The sequence below is a fragment of the Alternaria hordeiaustralica genome, assembly GCF_023758085.1.
Source record: "Alternaria hordeiaustralica strain BMP 2776 chromosome Unknown scaffold_13, whole genome shotgun sequence".
NCBI lineage: Eukaryota > Fungi > Ascomycota > Dothideomycetes > Pleosporales > Pleosporaceae > Alternaria > Alternaria hordeiaustralica.
In genome coordinates this window covers 378,109-393,486 of record NW_026056785.1, presented here as the reverse complement: position 1 = coordinate 393,486, position 15,378 = coordinate 378,109, and the positions used below count along the sequence as shown (strand labels likewise).

Sequence of the window (15,378 nt, the reverse complement as noted above, 5' to 3'; positions counted from 1 at the left end):
AAGTAATGTATCCGCAGTCAAGATGGGTCTTGCTGAGCAGTTGATGTGATGCAGATGCTCAAGTCACCAGCGTAGAAGGCTTAGTATCATGACGCTCATCGTGAGCTCTGTCTACGGGTGATGGATAGAAACAGCATCGATAAGCCAAAGAAGTAGTTGTGTCGGAATGCATTCGCACGCCAAGTGCTTTCCGATCTTAGTAAGTCAATCACGTGCACGAATTCGTCACTGCTCTCGGCGATCTCCAAAGCATCTGCCTGCAACATCGCAACCGCTATCGCCTCATCACGACGCAAACAACCCCCGTCCATCACTCTCCAGATCTTCAGAACCTCAGTCGCCGCTTAGACCCCCGCAAAAACTGCACCACAGCCCTATCACGATTTCACGATGGCGGACGCTTCCGCGCAACCCAAGCCTAGCAGCAGCGTCAAGCTCGTGCTACTAGGAGAAGCAGCCGTTGGAAAGGTACGGAGTAGGAAGGCTTCGTCGCCACTCTAAGCTGACGTTCATCAAGTCATCTCTCGTTATGCGCTTCGTCAACAACGACTTCCAAGAGAACAAAGAGCCTACTATCGGAGGTACGTACACAGCCACATGCGGAGATGTTGCTCAACAACCACCCGCATCCCCATACTACCAAACTATGACTAACGTACCATTTGACAGCTGCATTCTTGACGCAGAAATGCAACCTACCAACCCGAACCATCAAGTTTGAGATCTGGGACACCGCAGGCCAAGAACGCTTCGCCTCGCTCGCGCCCATGTACTACCGCAACGCCCAAGCCGCCCTCGTCGTCTACGACATCACAAAGCCCTCTTCCCTCACAAAAGCCCAGCACTGGGTCGCCGAACTGCACCGCCAAGCCTCCCCAGGCATCGTCATCGCGCTCGTAGGAAACAAATTCGATCTGGCGACCGCCGCCGATGAAGAGAACACAGATGACGCAGATGACGCCCCCGCAGCTGAGGGCGAGGACGAGCCAACAGAGGATGGAGCCGACTCGAGGAGAGTACCTAGCAAGACTGCAAAGGCATACGCAGACGAGGAGAGCTTGCTGTTCTTCGAGACGAGTGCGAAGACAGGGCACAACGTTGCCGAGGTCTTCACTGCCATCGCAAATGCTATCCCAGAGACGAGCTTGAAGGGGCCTCGTGGTGTGGGTGGACAGACAAACTTGAACAGGCAAGAGGATGCGCGGGTGAACCTAGGCAGCGCACGGACGGAGGGTCCTAAGGAGGGTTGCGCATGCTGAAGAGGTGCATGCGGAAGTGGTGTCGTGTGGATTTGCTAATGCTCACGGAGGAGCTCGATAGCTACGAAGACTTGCGGGCACACTTGACGTGTTCGACCCTGGATTATCAACATTAGGCGTTGGATGGAATGATATACTTTGTATTGCCGTCAACATGATGGCGTATATACTGCGTGAGACGTGCGACTGGATTGTCTGTCCCAGGCAGCTTGACTACACCTACAATGAGCTTTGAGTACAGTGTTTCTGCTTGGAAGGCTCTATTACACTCTGTGGGAATATGTAGTCAGTCTCACAAAGCCGTAGCTGTTGCCGCCATGTTCGTCGTTGCTTCCCTAAAAGACGCGCCAAGAGCTATCCCTTCACTCAGGTTGGCGCGCCAACAACCATCCCTGCCAGGGGCTCTCATATGCCCCACTTGCACACACGACGCGCTCATTTGTACTCAACCACCAATCTTACGATACCAGCCATGGCACCAGCTCATCATAAACGTCTCGTACTGCCGGAGGTACTAGAAAAGAAGGCCAAACCCGCGAAATGGGTTGAGAAACTCTTCTCGGGCATTCACGATGCAGATACCTCAACGCGCAAGAGCACGCGCATGGGTACGCGTACGAGCGCGCGAACCCCTCGAAGCCAAACCATTGGCGAGTCGCCTTTCTTCGCCCTGCCGCTAGACATCAGAGATCGAATTCTTCATTACACTCTCGCGGGAACCATAATCCGCTTTCGCCACTACAACACCTCTGTCATGGCTCAGTATACCCAAAATGGAGACGAGTCCGTCCGTTGGACGACTTTCGATGACTCCTTCCATGCGGACGGTCTTCCCTCGGACTGGGCACAATTCAAAGACGCCAAATGGCACAGCGGCAAGGGTCTTCCGGGGTGGATGATGCTCAACAAACGAATGCTCCAAGAGTGTGTCCACCAATTCCACAGGGAAGCCATCTTTTGGCAAAACAACTTCTTCTTTACGCCGATCTATCCCTCTGCAAAGCCCCTAGGCTTGTTTCGTCTCGACAAAGCCAGAATTGTACGGATCAATACTGGAATCAATTGCCATCCGGAAGGGGTGGGAAAACCTCTGGAGGAGGATAAGTACACTGTCATCTGCCTACACCCACAGCAAGAAGTATGTACCAAGCAATTTACATATCACCTGACGACCTTCCCGCCAGTACTGCAGATACTCAGTCTGAGCGTGTACGATTTCCATGGATGGCAACAATGCGACTCCTCTAAGTACGCATTTCGCTCGAAACTCACGGGATTAAGTGAGAAAGTAGACCAATCTGCCTGGAAATTTCGCTCGGATCTCACTTTCCTCGAACGACTACCCAAGAACTTGCAGAAAATCACTTTTGAAGTGGTTACGCGGTACATCAAGCCTTCAGTCTATCCCGAGAGCACGTATGATATCAACTTTCAGAGATGTTTGCGGCTTCTCAAAGATGAGCTGAGACGGATTGGAGAGATTCTTGTGGGTGGCGATGGGGCATTGGCTACGGAGGAGGTGGTAGACTTGGTACCCGCAACAGGTTCATTGGCAGACAGTCATCGGAAACTTGACACGATTTGGGGTTTGACAATAACGTCGCCTATGTACAGACGGGCGCAGCTGATGAGATGATCAATCGGTGTCGTGCGAAAGAGGAAGGAACGCAGATGCCTCGTACAGCAGCTCCGGGTGTACAGTCGACGGAAGAGCGGTGCTTTCCTGCAGGAGAGACTTCGGGAACTTTGGGCATGTAGAGATGAAGATCTGGCCGGTACGATTGCTATCCATATCCTTTCAGGGTCGTCTCAATCCCAATTGTTAAACTCCTCGGATTGTCTAACCCATTATCGTTGTCAGACTGGACATCTTCCCAGTATGTAGTCGTTTGGAAAGCATCTACCAGCACGAGAGATACGACGAACCCTTGTATAGCCCTCTGCGCTGCAGCTGAAATCATTTGTAAAACTATGTCTTTTGAAAGCTGTTTGAAAATGTATGGTTTGTGTAAATCTAATGGGGTGTCTTCCGTGGTTGGGAGGTGCCGAGCTGCTGCAGTAGATACTACAAGCTATACGCAAGAAACCTGAACACCGACATGGTGCGATCAGATATGACTTTTGAGAGAAAATGTTGCCTGAAATTAATTGGCAGGCATCTCCATGAGGCAGTCGCGTTCTTGTTATTGAACGTGCAGCGCATCCAATCATTTGCGGGGTCGCGCCACACAAAAGTTGACCCGCACTAACCTTTTGCGCCTGCCTGCCCCTACCAACTCCATCATTCCCCAAGGCCATCAATCTGACTCATTACGCATCATCCTTCTCGACTAGGAAAGAATCGGAGTTCTGATATCCTATAATAGCACTCTGATCCAAACCCTCCGCAAACATCTCACGACTTATCACAAGATCGTTCAAAGCGATGGCAAGAGGTGGTCGAGGTGGCGGAAGTCGCAACCCAGCGAATCAATCGAGAGATGTGCAGGTTTCAAGAAAAGTTAGTTGGTTATTGCGACATGGTGCTGGTCAAGAGGGCTTGAAGTTGGGAAAGGGTGGATATGTCAATGTGCAGGAGGCGGTAAGTTTGTTCATCACTTTATGTTCTGGGAAGTCAGATACACGTTCAACCAGAAGACGTGGGTATCTGAAGACTTTCATGTTTGCTTATATAGAAACAAAGTAAGCAGTAGCATCATCCGGGAGACTGACAATCCCCAGCTCAACACCAAAACCCTCAAGGGCTTAAAAGTCACATTCCCTGAACTCCGCGACATAGTCGCCAACAACGACAAACAGCGCTACTCCATGATCCTAGCATCCTCACTCGACCAAGAGTCATCTGATAGCGCAGAACCACCACAAGAGCAACCTGTACCAGATGCACTCGAAAGTATAGCAGAATCCGATAACCCAGCCGACTACCTCATCCGCGCCAACCAAGGGCACTCCATCAAAGTCGACTCCGAAGGCCTCCTCACACCCATCACCCAGGAAGCCGGCAACATCCCCGAAACAGTCGTCCACGGTACCAACGAGAAGGCCTGGAACCTCATCCTCAAAAGCGGCGGTATGCGACGCATGGGACGCAACCACATGCACTTTGCATCCGGTCTCCCCGCTGGCTTCAAAGCCCTCAACGACTCCACCACCGAGGAAAAGGAAGCCGCACCCGTCATCTCAGGCATGCGCACAAACTCTACGATCCTCATTTACATCGACATCAATGCTGCGCTTGCTGCTGGCACCAAGTTCTTTCTTTCAGAGAATGGGGTTATACTCACGGAGGGTAATGAGCAAGGATTGCTTTCGTATGAGTTCTTCAAGAGGGTTGAGAGTAGGAAGAAGGATGGTGGGGTGTTGATGAGTGGGGGGAAGTTGCCTGAGGGTGTGGTTGTGGATGTTGAGGCGTGGGAGAAGGAGGTTGGGGATGGGCAGAGGGGGAAGAAGGGTGGGCGGGGTGGTAGGGGAGGAGGAAGAGGTGGTGCAAGAGGTGGTGGTGGTGGGAAGGAAAGGACGGTAGATGATGCGGGTGATGCGACTGCTGGTGCTTCAGTATGATCAAGACTGCAAAGGAGTCGAAGAGAGGTACCCGTTATAAGGGCGATGAATGATCAAACGACAGATTAGAGACGGGTTGTCGTATGCGCTGGGTTTGAGAAGCCATATATTGCTTGACCCCTCCAATGCGGCTTGCACATTCGCTATCGTCTGCATATCATTGTAGCGGCCAAGCAGACATTTCACTCAAAAAGTAGTACCACAAAGTTGAATATTGAATCGTGATGTATTGAATCGGGATGTAATCATCGACCGTAGACGAAATTATGAAAAATGTGCAAAGGTATATAACAGAATGCCGCCCATATACTCATGATTGAACGCCGACCGACCCATGACAAAGGAGAAAAGTATAAACACAAGAAGGGGTAAAAACATTAGAACTTAAAAGCGTCTTTGCGCTGTAAACTTTTTGAACTCAGGCTCAGATCCACTGATGATTTTGCTTCTCCACGTCAACATTTGTATCGGCGGGAGGGGTTGTTTGTTGCATGGCGAAGTAGTCGCGAGCGACAACACCCTCGCTTCTTAGCAGAGGGCTGCTGGGACGCGTTGTGCTGACGTGGTGAGGTGGTTGCAGGCCAGGGGAGTGGGCGTGCTCGGGCTCTGTGACGATGGCGTAAGCACCACCACCCGTCTCAACGCGATCCATCGGTGAGACACCGTCGTCGTGGTCGTCGCCTTCATCTATGCTGCCACGTGTACCGATGGTGCGCACCGTCATGCGTCGACCGAGACCACATTCCGGACTGGCTTGTTCTTCCTCAAGACGGATGACGACCTCGACAGCCTTTTCGTCCTCGATAACCTTGGGATGACGCTTGGCGAAGTAGCGGGCGTACTTGTAGAGTGACCAGTAGCAGCTGGCGACGTTGATGACAGTCAAGACCATCTTGTACGGTAGGTAGTACACATACATGAGCACCCAGCCAACGCGCTCGCCCTTGCGGCGGAGATGGACTTCGTTGAAGAGGACGCTGTTGATGAGGTACATGACGACGGTGGCGGCGAGGAGGTAACCGCAGAACGAGGGGCGGACGTAGAATGAGATTGGCAGGATGAAGGGTGTGAGGAGGTAGAGCAGAGTTTCGTAGACCTGGTGAGACTGTTAGAATTTGATGGGTGAGAAATGGATTGTGAGTTACTAACCTCTTGAAAGACGAAGATCTTTGCGCCAATCTCCCACCAGCCGAGCTTCCAGCTACCGAAGATGTAGGCCATATTGTAGTACATTCCGTTGACGAAGAAGAAGTTCCAGCGCTTGAAGCGTTGCGAGAAGATGGTCATCTCGCCGAAACCACCACGAGAGCCACCACCGGAGATGAAGACGGCAGTAGGGGTTTCAGTCTCGACGAAGACTTGCGAGCACATCTTGATGCGACATCCGAGTTTGCGGGCAACGTGACCGAAGAACCAATCTTCAGAGACACTGAAACCGGGGTGTTCGTGGAAAGTCTTGACAAGGAGTTCGCGGTCCCAGAGGGAGATGGCACCGTGGGGGAAGGTGGCAGACCCAATCTTACCAGCAAACTCGCGCTGGATACCACTGAGCTTGTATTCGAGATCCTGGGCTTGTTGGCAAAGGTTGCCCTTTGACCCGTTGGGTCCGACGGATTTGATGGTGTAGCCAATGCACTGGACCTTGCCAACTAGACGTTCAGTGACAACCGGGAAGTTATCGGGCAGTGCGCAGTCGTCGTCGATGAGCAATACGTTCTTGAAAGCCTTTGCAGCGTAGCAACCGACGAACTGAGCGACGATCTTTGATCCGATGGGCGACCAGATGTGGTTCACGCCGTACGGGCGGCACACTTCTTCCGTGTTGTCGAGGGGTGTAGGGCTGTTACCGTTGGCGATGACGAAGATATGCGATGGAGGGAAGATCTTCAAAGCGGCCTCGAGTGTGTTGGCGATGAGTCCAGCAGACTTGTAGCAAGGGATCATAAGGCAGGTGTCGGAAACATTGGACTGGATCTTGGTCTCTGTGGTGTAGTCGGCAGGGGGCGGGTCCTTCTCGAAGAGGATGAGCAGAGGAGCGAATGCGTAGCTGGGGTATGTTAGTAAAAGAAGAGGTACCGATGCAACTGTGTCAACTCACAATAGCGCTATTCCAAGCACGATACCGAAACCACCAGCGATGACAAACTTTGTGGCCACGACCCAGTAGAGCCACCACACGGCACCCTTCCACAGTGGAATTCCGATAAGAACAAAGTAGACGAAGAGTATCAGGAAGAGGTAGATGGCGTACTCGAAGGTGTACTGTACCCACTTCTTTCGCTGAATCTCTTGTCCCTTTTGCTTCGCCTTTTCGTAAGTACCAAACATCTCACTCCTCTTGAAGTAAGATGCATTGGTCATCTTCCGCTGGAGAGCGTTGGGAACCATGGCATCAACGACAGACTCTAGAGTCCCTTTCCGGGGCCGACCACCCTGGTGTGCAGCTTCAGGTTCCTGAGGCAATGAGGCTGTTGAATTCCGGTAAGAATTGTTCTGCGTTGCGAAAGGGTTGCTTTTGATCGAGTTGGGCCTGGTTGCGAAAGGGTCCTCATTCGACCACTTTGACGACGCAGTCGTAACCCTATTGAGAGAGTTGGGCGATGGTGCACGACTGCCCCGAGGACTGAGAGCTAGAACGTCCGTTGACCCGGGGATGTAAGAAAGGGTCCGGAAGGGTCTGATGTTTTCCTCTGTTGGTGACGGTAGTACCCCGCTTTGCTGCGACATTCTTTTGGGACCAGTGTTACTGAACCAAGAGAATCGATTACTCCTCCTGCGTTCGCCCTGCGTCTCTGTGCGTTCGAGGTTGGTAGAGCGTTGGGTGCCATTTCGGTGTAAGCCTGAGTCCTGAGTTGGTCGACGACGTATGCTTCCAATGCCGTTGGGGTCGAGGAAAGGGTTCTCTGCTTGAGGCTCCCATGTTCCATGTGAGGTATACGTCTTGTCGCGTTTGGATCCAAGGTTGCCAGTAGCCCGAAGTAGATGCGCAGGGACAGTGACATCCTGTACGATCTCACTGGACTTTCGACCATGTGCGTAGGTCATGTCTGCCAATTGATGTTCTGCAGGAGTATCGGAAGGAAGGCCGTTAGGAAGACCGGATGGAGAGGTCATGTTGTATTAATGATGACCCAGATGAAGGTCCCGGGGTAGTTGTGTCTGTGTAGAATTACGGACGGGGGTACCCCATTAATACTCGGGAGCCATCTCCAGACCTTGTACGATGTCCTACCTCTAGTCGGGTAGTCGGACAGCCACATCGGGCGATCCGACTATGAAATCTCCTCCTATGTGCTATTACCGATCCACATGGTAGGTGTGGGTACAACCCGGCGTCGATCATCATGGAGGGCGGCATGCACGTGTTGGAGGCATGTTGAATGATGCGCCACAGATGCGGTTGACAGTGACGTTTAGAGCGAGGGCTAGATCTGGAAAGTTCCTACGCTACTGAATCGCAACGGAGCCTTACTAGTTCCCGTCTACCTCTACTCCAAGTAGCTCCAGATGGATTTGCGTTTCTGATGACCCTGTTTGGAGCACGGGGTTTGACGCCTCAGGCCGTGGATCTGCGGTCGTATTGCATCACTGTATCGTATGGCGATGTGAGTTTGACACGTCTTCGAAGGCCATATTCCGATGTATGATGGAAGGCAAGGAACCCACATTCGTATAAGCGTGGCCAAAGAAATGACCTTCCAGTACCTTTAGGTGGGTTGTAGCATAACCCCTGCAAGTCTCGCCCACGTACCTGTCCATGGACAGAGCAGCTGAAAAGATGGATTCTGACAGCATCGCCGACATGGATAGAGCCCGTGCACTGCTACTGTCTGAGCTAAAACAGTGGGCGCCGTGAATTGGAACGGTTACTAAACGACCTCTTCGGGGTTTGACAAGTAGTTCGAGGCGTAGACTGAGGCTGTGGCCAAGAAGTGCCGTCTGGACACGACTCCGAATCTTACTGTGCAGTAGGTCATCTTAGATCGATGGAAGAAAGAGTTTGCATCTCGATACCGGTGCTGCGCGCAATGATATCATAGTCGTTGCGCTGTGGAAGTCGTGTTCGACTTCTATGCCTCGGTCCTTGGCCGTACACATGCATTCTGAACTCGTCCGGAAGCAGCGCCCGAAAAGATTTTCATCTCGCACTCGTAAACACGGTGGACTGGGCCTTCTACTTCCACGGCATCATCCGTGCTGCTGACAACGTAGGCCCCTGCGTTGCAGCCTCGGAGAAAGCTTCACCGCGCTTGCGCAGGTACTCAGGGTAATTCTCGTGTTGTTGAGGCCGAGGACGAAGTAGGCAAGGTGACATGGGAGCCTTGCAGAGAGAGTTCAAGGGTGCTTTACTATTACGCAACTTTGCAGGGCATCCCGCTGGAAGTCGGCGTTTCTTTTGAACGGTTGGCGCTACTATAGTCTAACATGTCAGTGCCGTTCGGGTACCACAACCTGGGAGGCTTCGAGGCTCACGTTGTGGCGATGCCAAATCATTGTCGCGGGGGCGCAATCTGCCCAACTGTTCAGTTGCCAGGAGTTCGTGATCGGGAATCTCGAAGAGATGTGCGAGTGAGTGTTGCTGGCAACTCGACGATGAGGTCCAAATTGCAGAACGCCGTTCCCGCCCGGGCCGCTGCCAAGCCCGGATGTCATTCGTTACGTCAGGCCCGCAGTACGAGAGAAGCCTTTGCTGGACGTTTGACCATCCGTTAAGAATAGCCAACTTCAACCCTTGATCCCACCCCACCAATACAACACGAGATGAGTTCCTACGTGTCCCAATACCCGCCGGCTGTTGAGTTCGACCCTGCATACAAGAAATTCTTCGAGGACTTCTACGCTACGTCCGATGCAGCAGAAGCGCATGAGGAATACGTCCAGTACTTCACTAAGGATGCAACCCTCGTCATGGCCTCCAAGAGGGTAGTAGGCCGGGAAGGTTTGTCGCATTGCTTTTTGTTTCCAGCCTTGCGAACGGCTCCCTGGAATTCCATCGCCCTTCCATAATCTACCGGGCTAATTCATGGGCGTAGAGATCTTAGCCCTGCGCAAAAGTATGTGGGAGAAAGTTTCAACGAGAACGCACAAGCCACTCCAAGTGTTTCCGTTCGGTCCGAAGTCAGACGAGGTTATGTTGTACGGGACGGTCAAGTACGGCTTCAAGGCAGGCGGAGAATCTAGCAAAGATTGGGCTGCAAGGGCGCACCTAGTCAAGGAGGACGGTGGCAAGGTGAAGATGAACTTCTATCAAGTCTACCTGGTGCGACACTCACCTCCTGTTCGCGTTCGTATATGTGGACTTGAAGCTAACCACGATGCTCAGGATACCGGGGCTTAGGATACCGGAGCTTAGACCATGCAGGTAGATCTTATGTAGATCTATGATCGATTATAGGGGCTTTTCCGGCGCATGCAGTGTTTAAAACAACCGGCATACCGAGGTGACATTCACCGGTGTACTGTGAGCACTACTTCAGTGCTTACTTTGGTACGCTTTCAAACGAAGCGGTCTCCAGGAAAGGCCTCATATTCGGATCGGGCGGCGCAAGTACCGGGTCCACTTCACTCTGAAACACGCGCTGCGGAACCCCTCCGAACTATACAAAATTGTAATGTGAACTGGAGATTAACGCATGGGGCTCTTCTCTACTATGCGGATGTGAGGGCCGCCATCAAGTAGACGATGGATCCCGGCCAGTCACTTGGTTGTCATAAAACCTTACGATTCACGTTGTCGTACAACCCAACAGTCCAGATGCGAAAGTTCTAGATGACCTGTAGGTATCCCAGCACCGCCTCATCTCAAAAATATCATGCAAATTATTCGAGCGCTGCGATGAATCAGGGTCCTGCAGGGCCAAGTGTTGCTTTTTCCAACGTGGTGTTGCCCTGAACGTATTTCAGTTACATGTACATTGGTACTGCCCCTGGAACTACTGTTACGGAACTTAAGAATTGCTTTTTCGTGCTCATGTCCGTTTCCAACGCCCTGGATTTTCTTTACGACCTAAGGACCGACCTCAGCCACAAGTACGTCAGCATGGGTGGGAGTAGTTTGGTACTGCCGCAGTCTCGGCATGGCAACGCCACTCTGGGCGCAATGCTACGAACGTGGCCCAGATGCATCTAATGGATGGAGTCTCATGTACGAGTGCCGCGTAACGGTCTTCCAGAAGCCAGTCGGAGCCATAAGCAAAGCAGATGGGGCACCTCGTATGGTGCACCTACGCCTCGTATCATCTGCAGCCGGCATACATGCTGGACCTAGACGTGTCTGCAACGACAGGTTTCGCGGCCTCCGCAGCGTCGCCGAAGTCAGAATACCCCTCAATCGCAGCATACTCAAATACAACTCTCGTCCGGTGATGCGACCAGGCCAGGCTCCTTAGCTTTGCTGCTGGATGATGGATGTGGCATTGTGAAGCTGCATGGTATCGTTCAGTCTCGACTTTCGCCGCGGGAAGCAAATCGATCGCAGATGCTCGCGTCACTTTCGCCATATGATATCCCTGCTCGTAATCGTATTTGCATTCGTGTTGTGTCTTTGCTGACGGGTCGGCCGAAGACGACATCATTGATCTTGTTCTGTGGCTCCGAGGATGTCGCTAAGAATTTCGGGCATCTCGGGCCATAGTTCACCCACCAGCAAGTTTGTTGTCACCAAGCAACAGAACATGATGTAATGGATGACTAGAGGGCATGAGGTAATAAAGGGGTGAAGCGCATTCATTTACAATGGTCTTTGTCAGAATCTGACCATGGAGAGCGGAGTTGCAGGAATGTAAAGTTCTAAGATTCGTGGGGCGGGGAAATTGAAAAGTCAAAATTCGCGGACGCAGGCGGCTCCCAGCACAACGCCCCGCATTCCCAGGTGCCACATTTCAGTAAGCTCTGAACAGGCTCTTGTTTGAATACTCGAGATAACATACGTTATAATTTCTCTGTTCTTCATCAACAGGCTACAAACCAGCCCGGCTAGCTCAATCGGTAGAGCGTGAGACTCTTAGTCTTTCACGGTCTAACAGACACGATTACTCAGTACATCTCAAGGTTGTGGGTTCGACCCCCACGTCGGGCTTGAGAAGCTTTCCTTTTGCTCCTGTCGTCGTAGGTGGCAGAATGGTGGTCGTGGTGTTGATGGAGTGCATAGGACGATTTTTTGGCCAGTGCCCCACCATCTCGCAAACCACCACTCAAAATCATCACCAGGCATACAATGTCTCTGCTATTAGCCCATTCACCCTTCGTTTGTGGTCTGGAATGTTCTACACCATTATTGTTTACATACACCCTGAGTCGTTGGCCTAAATCCTTTTTCCTCACAAGTTGCACACACTATAGCTACCTAGGCGAAGTCCGCCATACAGAGCTTTGTATGTAAAAGCAACCTGAAACAAATATGTCCTAGAAGACTACATTAACATGTAATTTTACAAACGATGGCTTTGACATCTATGTAGACGGCAGCGTACCTATTAAGTCTTTTCTACGATGTGTTAAGTTCACGATCAGCATTTTGACGATACAATGGATTTGGATTCAAAGATTCGTCCGTCAAACAAAAGATTACGACCATGATAAAAGATAAATCCCCGTAGCATCCAATATCACACACTGCCCAGAATCAGTATCCAAGCCTAACCCACCCCATCCATCAACAACGCAATTACGCTTCCTTTAATCAAACCCTCCAAGTATACAAACTACCCAATACTCTTACCACCCTCCCCGCCACCGTCTCCCCCCTCTTGACTCATACAACTACTATCGTCCTTCTCCCCCACCAACACCGGAATCGTCAACATCTCGCCCGCAAGAATCAAATTCGGGTCCTGGATGTTATTCGCCTTGACAATGTCGCAGATTCCGACTGCGTTCTCGGCTGCGATCCTCTCTAGTGTGTCGCCGGCGGCTACGGTGATTTGTTTGCCGCTGCCAGAGTCGGAGCCGGGGGTTGTGGAGGAAGAGGGGGTTGGTGGCGTGGAGGCTGTTGCTGAGGCCGAGGTTGGGGCTGGGGCTGGTGGTGATGATGCCGAGGCAGCTGGTGGTGGTGACGCTGCGGGTGGTGGTGATACGTAGGTGGAGGCGGGTGGTGGTGACGCAGTTGGTGGTGACGCGGACGATGCTGGTGGAGGCACAGAGGCAGAAGCAGATACAGAGGTTACTAGTGTCGTTGGTGCTGGGGCAGGAGGAGCGCCGGATACACTGCTGCTATGTTCGCAGCGGCCATGCCTGCGATGGATATGTGGGTGGATTGCAGCGGCTGTGCTTGACAACACGAGGGTTGAGAGCGCGAGAAGGATTGCTGAGGTCTTCATGGTTGCTGGTATCGTGATACTGAATAGAGTTGTAGGATGTTTCGAGGTGTGGTATGTGGGTTATGGTGTAGATAAGAAGACCTAGCCAGTAAGTTTTATGTGCTTGCGGCTATGTCTTCCTTGAATGAGTGACGAGGTATATGAACTTGTATTGTCTTCAATAGGAACGCGCCTGTATATGTATTCTAATTGCTTCCCCATGGCCTGAGGCAAGAAACATCTACGTTCGAAAACGTGAACGAACGCTTCATTCATGAATGCGACAACGACTCCAGAACAATGGAATGAATGATTCCCGTTAATGCTGACGTCCTATCATTTCGATTCTACAGTGCAATGGAACGTTTTCTGTCACAGTGTGTTGGTGCTTAGCTGTCACTGTTTCGTAGATCAAGCGCCTTTCCATTCAACAAAGGTCGTCCATGCCATATTGCAACAGCACATCATGTCGCGAGATGCTAGCTTCCTCGTAGCTCAGCTTCGTGGATTAGGTAAAGTGAAGCGTGAGGTCGATGGCGTGAAGATCTGTAATGTAATAGTATCCAAAAAAAAAAGGCACTGGTGGTGCGGACACGTACTGACAAGTGAAGCGAGCTGTGATGGCCTGACGTGTAACACCTGTCAGTTGTCAGAGAAGACGCGAGCCATGCGGACCAAGCATCACCGAGTGTCTAAAACTTGAAGGTATCGCAGGAAGACCATGAAAAAAGGGATTCGACTTTCAACGTGTTGTGTGATTAGGATATGCTAGAGGACTGAAATACTGTACAGTGAAAGAACAGAATGCGCTCGCTAAAATGATGCGGTAAACGAACAATAACCAAAAGTGGCTCCAAGTGAGCTCATGGAGCTACAAAAACATCGAAGACAACAGAATGAAAACAACAGGTCTTCAAGCGCCCAGCGCGATAAGCCTGCTCTTGATGTCCGTGGGCCTCATCATCTGGTTGATGACAACACTAGAAATACTGCCCATGCTGACGACTGACACGTATCCTGGAGCAACTTCGCTGGCCAGAACCTCAACGCACTTCATCGCCTCGTCTTTCGAGATTGGTGATCGGATAGAGCCTTGGATTGCCTGCAGAAGGGTGGTTGTGGAGAAGGAAACGCGCGATCCGGGTCTGTTCGCGCACAGTAGGGAGAGTACACCAATGACCTCTGGAGTGCGTTGTAGAGCTGCCTTTCGCTGGAGTTCGGCGGGTGTCGGCGCTGCGGGACCAGCCTTTGCAGCTTCCTGCTTTGCGAGAATACGGTCGAGGAGGTTGGTCTTGCGGACGGCAGCAAATTCGGTGATCTTGGGTTGGGCGGGCTGAGCTTGTTGGTTCTGGCACAGGGGCGTCTCGTTTTCCTTTCCGACAGACGGCCTAGTCTTCTTCTGTGCACGGCCTTGCTGTACACTCTCCTTGAACTCCCTCAATCTCTTACGTCCCTTCTCTTGTGCTGGCGCGAGTGCGGTGAGGGACTCGCATGTGGTGACTTCGGCGAGAGGAAGCTGGCTCAGGAACTTGGACATGGAAGTGTCGTCGAGAAACGTGTCCATGCAGGCTTGCTTGATATCGGCCTTCTTTGGGCGGCCTCGTCCACGCTTGGGCACGGCAATTGGTCGGCTCATCATCTTCTGCGACGTGCACCATTGCGTCCATAGCGTGTCTAGGCCCTCTTTGAACATATCCTGCAATTCCTCTTCGTTCATATGCGTCATGCCATTCATCATCGGACTGCTGTCCTTGATCTCGATGCAGACTTTGCCGCGGCCATAGTCGGACAGGTAGTAGGGGTTGTTGTGGCCGGAAGGGCCATGGTCGAGGATGCCGATGAGCAGTCGGATGTCATCGTACGTGACTTTACGTTGCCGCCAGACCAATGTCGTTGATGCAATTAGGTCTCGAAGATCGGCAGGCGTTGAAGTGCCATTGTGGGCGTAGTGCAGCGACAGCGCGGTCAGGAAGGAAGAGTGTAACGCGAGGAGGTTGACAAGCTCGGCCGGGAGCTGACCGGGAGCAATAGGCGACATTGTTGATAGAATAGTGGAATGGATACGACGATGAGATATCTGGAACAATGTCGATAAGTGATGTGTCGTGTGGGTGCGAGGTCGAGGTCCAAAGGAGTGTTTATGGGCCGAGGGGGCTGCAAAACAGGGAAGGCACGTTCGACGCGCTTTACGCTTCTGCGCGTTCGCGTCGCGTTTCCGCCCCACTTTAATGAAACTTGAACGTGTCGTTGCCCCACGCATC

General features: G+C 51.9%; 5 protein-coding genes and 1 non-coding gene across 6 annotated transcripts; 4 read left to right on the top strand and 2 right to left on the bottom strand.

The window, feature by feature from the left end:
• Positions 1 to 390: 390 nt before the first annotated feature.
• Positions 391 to 1,259, top strand: J4E84_006702 (uncharacterized protein; the record flags this gene model as incomplete). Its single annotated transcript, XM_049389289.1, has 3 exons — positions 391 to 468; positions 518 to 581; positions 670 to 1,259. The coding sequence occupies 3 exons, from the start codon at positions 391 to 393 to the stop codon at positions 1,257 to 1,259; spliced, it is 732 nt and encodes a 243-aa protein (XP_049242998.1).
• Positions 1,260 to 1,731: 472 nt separating this feature from the next.
• J4E84_006701 (uncharacterized protein) lies at positions 1,732 to 2,895 on the top strand (the record flags this gene model as incomplete). Its single annotated transcript, XM_049389288.1, has 1 exon — positions 1,732 to 2,895. The coding sequence occupies one exon, from the start codon at positions 1,732 to 1,734 to the stop codon at positions 2,893 to 2,895; it is 1,164 nt and encodes a 387-aa protein (XP_049242997.1).
• Positions 2,896 to 3,778: 883 nt separating this feature from the next.
• Positions 3,779 to 4,820, top strand: J4E84_006700 (uncharacterized protein; the record flags this gene model as incomplete). Its single annotated transcript, XM_049389287.1, has 3 exons — positions 3,779 to 3,787; positions 3,835 to 3,840; positions 3,981 to 4,820. The coding sequence occupies 3 exons, from the start codon at positions 3,779 to 3,781 to the stop codon at positions 4,818 to 4,820; spliced, it is 855 nt and encodes a 284-aa protein (XP_049242996.1).
• Positions 4,821 to 5,244: 424 nt separating this feature from the next.
• J4E84_006699 (uncharacterized protein) lies at positions 5,245 to 7,865 on the bottom strand (the record flags this gene model as incomplete). The annotated part of the gene is made up of 3 exons (XM_049389286.1): positions 5,245 to 5,916; positions 5,970 to 6,867; positions 6,919 to 7,865. 3 exons carry the CDS (start codon positions 7,863 to 7,865, stop codon positions 5,245 to 5,247), a joined length of 2,517 nt encoding a protein of 838 aa, XP_049242995.1.
• A 3,924-nt stretch (positions 7,866 to 11,789) lies between these two features.
• Positions 11,790 to 11,898, top strand: J4E84_006698. The gene has a single exon. It is a non-coding gene; the product is annotated as a tRNA-Lys (tRNA).
• Positions 11,899 to 14,030: 2,132 nt separating this feature from the next.
• J4E84_006697 (uncharacterized protein) lies at positions 14,031 to 15,155 on the bottom strand (the record flags this gene model as incomplete). The annotated part of the gene is made up of 1 exon (XM_049389285.1): positions 14,031 to 15,155. The coding sequence occupies one exon, from the start codon at positions 15,153 to 15,155 to the stop codon at positions 14,031 to 14,033; it is 1,125 nt and encodes a 374-aa protein (XP_049242994.1).
• Between the last annotated feature and the right edge of the window lie 223 nt (positions 15,156 to 15,378).